Below are 10000 nucleotides of genomic sequence, written 5' to 3'. Positions count from 1 at the left end.
AAGGTTCAAGCACGCTGCCATAGGCACACACCTCAGCTATCTGGGTTGTCTTTGAAAGTTTGAAAAAAAACCGTTTTGTTTTCTTTAACGACCCCCACTAGAACACATTCATTTATTGGATGTCAAACATTTGGTCATTTTGACATATAGTCTTAGAGATGAAACCCGCTGCATTTTTTTCCCATTAATATCAAGGAATATTTTATATGCACCATCCCACATACAGGATAACACATGCCACGACCTTTGATATACCAGTTGTAGCAAGATATGTTTTATATGAACCATCCGACAGATAGGATAACATATACCACGGCCTTTGATATACCAGTCGTGGTGCACTGGCCCACGGACGGGGATCGATCCTAGACCGATTGCGCATCAAGCGAGCGCTTTGCCACATCCCGCCCCATGTTATTATGCATTTACCATCTATTAAATATGAACCGGCCTCGGTGGCGTTAGGCCATCGGTCTACAGGCTGATAGGTACTGGGTTCGGATCTCAGTCGAGGCATGGAATGTTTAATCCAGATACCGACTCCAAACCCTGAGTGAGTGCTCAGCAAGGCTCATTGGGTAGGTGTAAACCACTTGCACCGACCAGTGATCCATAACTGGTTCAACAAAGGCCATGGTTTGTGCTATCCTGCATGTGGGAAGCGCAAATAAAAGACCCCTTGTCGCCTATCGTAAAAGAATAGCCTATGTGGTGACAGCGGGTTTCCTCTAAAAAACAGTGTCAGAATGACCATATGTTTGACGTCCAATAGCCGATGATAAGATAAAAAGTCAATGTGCTCTAGTGGGGTCGTTAAATAAAAACAAAGTTTATTTTACCGTGAAACGTTTTTAATTTATTTTTCAGACGACTCCCTTTGACATAAACCTCCCGGATACTTTAACCGATGGATGGCGGATGTTTTTGCATGGAACTCCAATAGACCCCAACAGGCAGTACGTTATATCTTGCTGGATCACATTTAATTTATTAATAATTGGCTATCGGATATCAAACATTTGGTTATTTTGACATATATTCTTAGAGAGGAATCCCGCTACAGACAAGATAGCACATACCACGGACTTTCATATACCAGTCGCGGTGCGCTGCCTTAAACGACGGAGCAACATGCAATAAGAAAAGAAGGAAACGTTTTATTTAACGACGCACTCAACACATTTTATTTACGGTTATATGGCGTCGGACATATTATGGTTAAGGACCACACATTTATTGAGGGAGAAACCCGCTGTCGTCACTTCATGGGCTACTCTTATCGATTAGCAGCAATGGATATTGTATATGCACCATCCCATAGACAGGATATCACATACCACTGCCTTTGATGTACCATTCGTGGTGCACTGGCTGGGGCGAGAAATATCCCAACGAGTCCACCGACGGGAATCGATCCCAAACCGACCGCGCATGAAGCGAGCGCTTTACCACTGGGCTACGTCTCGCCACAACAGGCAGTAAGCGATATTCATGTATTGATGAATGATCAGTATCTAGCTCGGTAGGCTTGAGGTGTTTTAGTCTAGTCGATCTAATCCCCTCGGTGGACCTATTCTGACTAAGAGTTGTTTTGTTTGTTTGTTTGATTTTTTCTTTGATTTTGTTGGTATTTTTTTATTTTGTGAGTTGGGGTGGCCTTTTTTAAACCTTTTTTGTTGTTGTTGGTTGGGGAAGGAAAGAAAGAAATGTTTTATTTAACGTGGCACTCAACACATTTTATTTACGGTTATATGGCGTCAGACATATGCTTAAGGACCACACAGATTTTGAGAGGAAACCCGCTGTCGCCACTACATGGGCTACTCTTTTCCATTAGCAGCAAGATATCTTTTATTTGCGCTTCCCACAGGCAGGATAGCACAAACCATGGCCTTTGTTGAACCAGTTATGGATCACTGGCCGGTGCAAGTGGTTTACAACCTACCCATTGAGCCTTTCGGAGCACTCACTCAGGGTTTGGAATCGGTATCTGGATTAAAAATCCCATGCCTCGACTGGGATCCGAACCCAGTACCTACCAGCCTGTATACCGATGGTCTACCACGACGCCACCGAGGCCGGTTGGTTGGGGAAGGAATGCTTTGTTTTATGACACATTTTTATTACGGTTGTAAGGAGTCAGAGATTTGGTTAAGGACCACACTGATTATGAGAGAGGAAATCCGCAACTCCTAAGGGGGCGGGACGTAGCCCAGTGGTAAAGCGTTCGTTTGATGCGCGGTCGGTCTGGGATCGATCCCCGTCGGTGAGCCCATTGGGCTATTGCTCGCTCTAGCCAGTGCACCACGACTGATATACCAAAGGTCGTGGTATGTGTTATCCTGTCTGTGGCATGGTGCATATAAAAGATGCCTTGCTGCTAATCGAATAATAGAAACGGGTAGATATGAACATTTGGAGATTCGCAAATAGAACCTCTTTAGAAACGGGTAGATATGAACATTTGGAGATTCGCAAATAAACCTGTTTTAACTGTCTTAATTATGTAGAATCTAAAGAACGTGCCCTTATTCACTGTCCTTTTTATGATAGACCGGCCTCGGTGGCGTCGTGGTTAGGCCATCGGTCTACAGGCTGGTAGGTACTGGGTTCGGATCCCAGTCGAGGCATTGGATTTTTAATCCAGATACCGACTCGAAACCCCGAGTGAGTGCTCCGCAAGGCTCAATGGGTAGGTGTAAACCACTTGCACCGACCAGTGATCCATAACTGGTTCAACAAAGGCCATGGTTTGTGCTATCCTGCCTGTGGGAAGCGCAAATAAAAGATCCCTTGCTGCTAATCGGAAAGAGTAGCCCATGAAGTGGCGACAGCGGGTTTCCTCTCAAAATATGTGTGGTCCTTAACCATATGTCTGACGCCATATAACCGTAAATAAAATGTGTTGAGTGCGTTGTTAAATACAACATTTCTTGCGTGCGTTTTTAAATACAACATTACTTTCTTTCTTTCTTTTAATTATGTAGAATCTGTCCTCTTTATGATAGAATTAGAATAGATCTTTTTTTTCAAAAAGGCAATAGCAGGTCTAGTAAACTTTTAGATAAAGAAAAAAAAATGTCATTACTTTTCAGCCACCCGAATATTATTAAAATTACAGCCAAAAGTTGCAATCTTATTACGCCGTCAAAGTTGTTTATATATACATATATTTTAGGGTTTTCAGTTTTACTTCTTGTAAACACAATACTTTTAAATGTCTTTGATAGTCTTTCAATAGCTTTAAAGTCTCCCATAAAGCCATAGGAGTGGCTTGTGGACTTTTACTGCTGTATTATTGTATTACTACTATTGAATTCTTGTTTTTGTTTTAATTTGTACACAAGGTGAGACGTAAATAATTAATGTGTCTGTCTGTCAGATATTTTTTTGAAGATATTTTGCTTTATAATAGTGTAAAAGTGTGTAAATATAAAAGTGTACCCCCTTCCCCCCCCCCCCCCCCCCCCCCCCACACACACACACTTTTTGGCATCTTCCTACGCAACTGTGTCTGTCTGTCTGGCATACACCCACCAATCCACCGGCCATCGGTCTACAGGCTGGAAGGTATTGGGTTCGGATCCCAGTCGAGGCATGGGATTTTTAATCCAGATATCGACTCCAAACCCTGAATGAATGCTCCGCCAGGCTCAGTAGGTAGGTGTAAACCACTTCCACCGACCAGTGGCTGGTTCAACAAAGACCATGGTTTGTGTTATCCTGCCTGTGGGAAGCGCAAATAAAATATCCCTTGCTGCCTGTCGTAAAAAGAGTAGCCTATGTGGCATAAAAAATACGTTGTCAGGGAACGTCATATCTGATGACGTCATTTAATTTTTGCAAGTTGTGTTACCAAAAATAATTCGAAATAAAGTATGAATTTTTAGTGTTATTACTAGCAAGTATGATTCAAATTCAATGATAAGTATTGTCTGTTATTTCTTTTACGTCCATCTGGGTATGAACAAAAAGCATCATCATCAAACTTATGTGAGAACGGCTTCGGCGATTCACACAGTTTGCAAATGATTGTTTTTTGTTCATTCCCTGATGGACGTAAAATAAATAACAGAGAATCCTTATATGAAAAAAAAAAAAAAAAAAAAAAAAAAAAAAAAAAATAAACAAACTTAGTGAGAACGGCTTGGCTGACTCATACAATTTTCAGATGATTTTTTTTGGCTCATACCCTGGTGGATGTAAATAAATAACAGACAATCCTTAAATGAACAACAACAAACAGTTATCCGCAAACGTATTTCAGAACAGCTTCGCCGATTCACACAGTTTGCGGATGATTGTTTTTGTTCATACCCTGATGGACGTAAAAGAAATGACAGACAATCCTTAACTATTTTTGTTTTCTATTTTATTTATTTTCAGTTTTTCTGTAAACCTGATGGATCATGCAGATAGGTTTCACATGCACATGGATGTGAAATTTCGTTATTCGGGAGCGAGAGCGGTGATCTTTGACACCCTCTTGAATGATAAGTGGGGGACGACGCTTGTATACGCTCACGACTTCCCGTTCAGAGAAAACGTCCCTTTTGAACTCATCTTAGAGATACAAGCTCACAAAGTTCTGGTACAGTTCAAGTTTTGATTATTTATTTGCCATGAGCACTCGCTTGGTGCGAGGTCGGTTTGGGATCTATCCCCGTCAGTGGGCCCATTGGGCTACTTCTCGTTTGAGCCAGTGCATCACGACTGCTATATCAAAGATCATGGTATATGCTATCCTGTATGTGAAATTGGTGCATATAAAAGATCCATTGCTACTAATGGAAAACTGTAGCGGGTTTCCTCCGATGACTACGAGTCAAAATTACGAAATGTTTGACGTGCAATAGCCAAAAAGCTCTAGTGGTGTCATTAAACAAAACGAACATTTTTTCTTCTGTTTTTGTATTTCCTACGCGTCAGTTGAAACTCATCTTAAAGATAGAACCTCACGAAATGCTGGTACAGTTCAAGTTAAGATTCCTTATTTGCTTTGCTTTTTACAACTAGCATGTTAAAACGCATCTTAGAGACACAACTTAAACACATTATGGCAGTTCAAGATCAGATTTTGTATTTGCTATGCGTTGTACCACTCTTTGGTTAAAACTCATCTAAGGGATAAAAGCTAACGAAAGTCTGATACAGTTCAAGTCCAGATTCTTTTATTTTTGCTATGCGTTCTACAACTCTACAGTTAAAACTCACCACAGAGATAAAGCTCACGAAATGCTGGTATACAGTTCAAGTTCAGATTCTTTATTTGCTGTTTTCACAACTAATCTTAGGGATACAACTTAAAGAAATTATGGCACAGTTCAAATTTAGATTCTTTATTTGCTGTTTTCGCAACTCATCTTTGGGATACAATTTAAAGAAATTATGGCACAGTTCAAATTCAGATTCTTTATTTGCTGTTTTCATCGGCGAAGAGTACAGGATCCCAATCATTATCAGTGAAGTTGGCGTGATCTTGTGAAGTCGAGTCAAGGGAATGCGAATGTATGCTCTCCTAGACCGAAGACCACTCTGCCGAAAACGATTATGAACTGTTTGCGTGGATATGTTAACGCCAACATCATTCCTCAACTCATTTCGTAGAGTAGTCACATTCACGAAGGGATGACATCTGGCCTGCACCACAAGAAATCGGTCCTCTCTTGGCGTTGTTGCTCATTGTCGACCACTAGCATGGCGCTGAGTAGCTGAGCCATACGTCTTGAAGCGATTCCATGCTCTGCTTATCACACTTTGGCTCACACCAAAGACGTTGGCAACCCTACGCAGTGAAGACCCACATTCCAGCATGCCCATGACCCTGGACAATTCTTCGGTGGTCAACCGACGGCGTTGTCGTTGAGGAGGCATTGTGGACCTCAAATGCGGTAAAAATGTTCTCGAAACTGATGCTAACCTTTTAATAACATGTGTACGACGACGCTGTCTCAGCAAGCCAGTAAAGAGGTTGTCAAATTGCACGTGCATACCGTGACCTGAAAGGCGCATGGTGATCACTCAAGCGTGTGATTGAAGCCCTAGTGGGCTTACCCATTGAGTGTAAATATATATATTTCAATATGGGGTCATTGAATAATTTTATCCTACAAAAATGGTATGATCCTTAGCAAATTTTGAGTAGTATATATATTCATGTTTAAATTTATTTTCTTGTTACAGATTATCGTCGACGACAAGCCATTTATTAACGTCACTTTGATATCGCCTGCAGAAGATATCACCCGAGTATACATTATGGAAGATGTGACACTGCATCAGCTGATGTTGATATATGATAAAACATAGACAGCTGAAGTTGTTAATACCAACAAACACCACCCCACCCTTCTCGTAATCTCCTTTGAACTATATAGCATTTCTTCCCGATCACGGGCGGGATTTACAGGCTCGGCGGAGCAATGTTTATGTGTGTGTGTGTGGGGGGGGGGGGGGGGGCTGGGGTGGTTGGGCATGGGGCTGCAGCCCTCAATATTTCTGAATCAAAAATAGTATTGGTAGTAAATTGGAGTGAGATTTAGTTCTGTCGGTTGAGTGCTCGCTTGAGGTGCTTGCGTCGCAGGATCGAACCACTTCGGTGGGTCCATTCAGCTGCTTGGATTTTTTCTCGTTCTAACCAGTGAACCACAACTGGACAAAGGGCGTGGTATGTGATTTCCTGTCTGTGGGGAAGTGCATATAAAAAATCCATAGCTCCATTAGGAAAGATGTAGCGGGTTTCCTCTGATGACTACGAGACAAAACAAATACATTAACTGTGTGTCCGTATATCAATTCTAGCTGTCTGTGTTTGTCCATATGTCCATTCTAAATATCATATATGGACAAGCAAAGACAGCTAGCATTGATATGTGGACAAACAGACAGCTAGAATTGATATATGAACAAACACACACAGCTAGATTTGATATATGGACAAACACACACAGCTAGATTTGATATATGGACACGCACAGACAGCTACAACTGATATATGGATAAACACACATTTGAAACATTGATTCATGGAGAAATACAGACAGCTAGAATTGATATATGGACAAAACAAACTGCAAACATTGAGTTGTGCACCAATACAGACATAATTGATATATGGACAAAGATAGACAGCTAGAATTGATGTATGGAAAAACAAGACAGATTTAATATATGGAAAAACACATACAGTTAAAATTGATATATGGACAAAGTTAAAGTCTGTTATGTTAAACGACACCTCTAAAGCACATTGATATATTAATCATCGACTATTGGATATATGGACAAAGACACGCAGTTATAATTGATATATGGACAAAGACACGCAGCTATAATTGATATATGGAAAAACCAGGCAGCTAGAATTAATATATGGACAAAGTTAAAGTTTGCTATGTTAAACGACACCTCTAGAGCACATTGATATATTAATAATCGACTATTGGATATATGGATAAAGACACGCAGGTATAATTGATATATGGATAAAGTCACGCAGTTATAATTGATATATGGACAAAGACACGCAGCTATAATTGATATATGGACAAAGACACGCAGTTATAATTGATATATGGACAATGACACGCAGCTATAATTGATATATGGACACAGACACGCAGTTATAATTGATATATGGACAATGACACGCAGCTATAATTGATATATGGACAAAGACACGCAGTTATAATTGATATATGGACAAAGAAAGCTAAACCTGATTATCAGGATACAGACAGTTAAAGTTAATACATTGACAAACGTAGGTAAAAAGAAGTGAATATATCATATGCTACTATTGTTTAAGGACTTAAGACATTATGAATGTGCATATTTATCACCCATTAAAGTCCTTTGTAGGAACTATCGCTGGCACTATAATTTGCGATATCTCCTGCGATATTCTCCTTAGGAGATATCGCACCTTATAATCTGGATTGGTCAAATTGTAATCAGTAGACGATATTTTGTTACGAGTGTCGTGAACCTTTGTTTGATATAAAACACGAAAGTGGGTTGAAATTAATGAATTGAAATGAAATTAATATTTAAAAACACAATTTGGACTACTATACGTCAACGGTTTTCAACATGAAAATCACAATCCATGATATAGATCGTGATCTGTGTCGAATGTCGTGAACCTTTGTTTGATATAAAACACGAAAGTGGGTTGAAAGAAAGAAAGAAATGTTTTTTTTTAACGACGCACTCAACACATTTTATTTACGGTTATATGGCGTCAGACATATTGTTAAGGACCACACAGATTTTGAGAAGAAACCCGCTGTCGCCACTATATGGGCTACTCTTCCGATTAGCAGCAAGGGATCTTTTATTTGCGCTTCCCACAGGCAGGATAACACAAACCATGGCCTTTGTTGAACCAGTTATGGATCACTGGTCGGTGCAAGTGGTTTACATCTACCCATTGAGCCATGCGGAGCACTCCCTCAGGGTTTGGAGTCGGTATCTGGATTGAAAATCCCATGCCTCCACTGGGATCCGAACCCAGTACCTACCAGCCTGTAGACCGATGCCCTACCACGACGCCACCGAGGCCGGTCGAAAGTGGGTTGAAATTAATGAACTGAAATGAAGTGAATATTTTAAAACACACAATTGGGACTACTATACACCAACGGTTGCCAACGTGAAAATCACAATCCATGATATAGGTAGCGGTCTGTGTCGAATCTCGGGGTCTGGACCAGTCTAGAGTGGTCGAGTTGGGCCTGGGAGACAGAAATAGGTCAAGGTCAAGTTATGACTTGCACCAAGGTCAAAGTCACGAAAAGGTATATCATGATCTCACACATGCCTGCTTACTATTAATTAATTTGCTTTTAAAATTATTACTATTATTATTATTATTATTATTATTATTATTACATGTATTATTATTATTATTATTATTATTATTATTATTATTATTAAACTAACTTTCTTACACACCATACTTAACAATTTCAAGATATACGACTGGCTGCTCCTAGGTGATGACCAGGTCACCAATGCCATACGTCCAATAATTAAAAAAAAAAAAAAAAAAAAAAACAACAAACAACAACAACCAGCGTGATGGAAATCGATTGCATTGTGACGTATGGTTAACCTGACAACCACGTGTCTGTGACGCGTAAGTCAGCTACAAGTGCAATGGTTGTAAATAACTTGTAGTCGAAGAAGATGTTAAATTTTGCTTAAAACCTGGATATGTAAGAAATACAATAATACATTCGTGTCCGTTAGATGCCATTTATCTCACAACTCGTTGGAAAACGTATCAAACTCGTGTTCGCTCGTTAGACACATTTTAAAACAACTCGGTGTGAGATAAATGGTAACTTAACGGCCACTCGTGTATTATTATCTATCTAGTTATTTAATTAAAAACCGAAAACATGTGACATAGATAATGTTGTTTTTATTGATTTTGCTTAAACAATATTTATTCAGTAAACGAAGTAGATGCAGTGGGACGTAGCAGTGGTAAAGCGCTCGGCTGATGCACGGTCGGTCTGGGATCGATACCCATCGTTGGGTCCATTGGGCTATTTCTCATTCTAGCCATTGCACAACGACTGGTATGTGCAATCCTGTCTACGTGTGTGTGCGTGTGTGTGTGTATGACGCACATAAAAGCTGTCATGTTACAAATTGAAAAAGGAAGTGGGTTTCCTCTCTAAGACAATATGTTAAAATTACAATATGTTTGACATCCCGTAACCGATGATTAATAAATCAATGCACTCTAGTGATGACCTTAATGAAAAGAAACGTTTAACTTGATTAAATGGATCGGGAAACAGGCCGTACTGAAAATGCATCTCCGCTTGATGACGTTGCATTCTGTATTAAATTTAAACCAACCATAAACATATAATATAACATTATGAAAGATTATTTCAGCCATTCCCGTCGGTAAAATGTAGCGGGTTTCCTCTAATGACTACAAGTCAGAATTACCAAATGTTTGACATCCAATAGCCATGGGGCG

At 39.9% G+C, this 10000-nt stretch overlaps 2 protein-coding genes across 2 annotated transcripts in view; one reads left to right on the top strand and one right to left on the bottom strand.

Annotated features, from left to right (window-relative positions):
* LOC121373025 overlaps nucleotides 1–8282 on the top strand; it is a 28006-nt gene extending 19724 nt beyond the window's left edge. The window contains exons 5-7 of the mRNA XM_041499467.1: nucleotides 868–956; nucleotides 4387–4591; nucleotides 6184–8282. Of these exons, the coding sequence (XP_041355401.1) occupies nucleotides 868–956; nucleotides 4387–4591; nucleotides 6184–6309 (420 nt within the window). The 3' untranslated portion in view covers nucleotides 6310–8282. The remainder of the gene's footprint in view (nucleotides 1–867; nucleotides 957–4386; nucleotides 4592–6183) is intronic.
* The window catches only part of LOC121373024 (sushi, von Willebrand factor type A, EGF and pentraxin domain-containing protein 1-like), a 39888-nt gene continuing 37725 nt past the window's right edge, over nucleotides 7838–10000 (bottom strand). Inside the window, exon 6 of the mRNA XM_041499466.1 lies at nucleotides 7838–7907. Within this exon, the coding sequence (XP_041355400.1) occupies nucleotides 7838–7907 (70 nt within the window). The remainder of the gene's footprint in view (nucleotides 7908–10000) is intronic.

The sequence above is a fragment of the Gigantopelta aegis genome, chromosome 5 (assembly GCF_016097555.1).
Source record: "Gigantopelta aegis isolate Gae_Host chromosome 5, Gae_host_genome, whole genome shotgun sequence".
In the NCBI taxonomy this organism is placed as follows: domain Eukaryota; kingdom Metazoa; phylum Mollusca; class Gastropoda; order Neomphalida; family Peltospiridae; genus Gigantopelta; species Gigantopelta aegis.
Note: the sequence above shows the minus strand (reverse complement) of the source record. Positions and strands in the feature narration are given on the sequence as shown.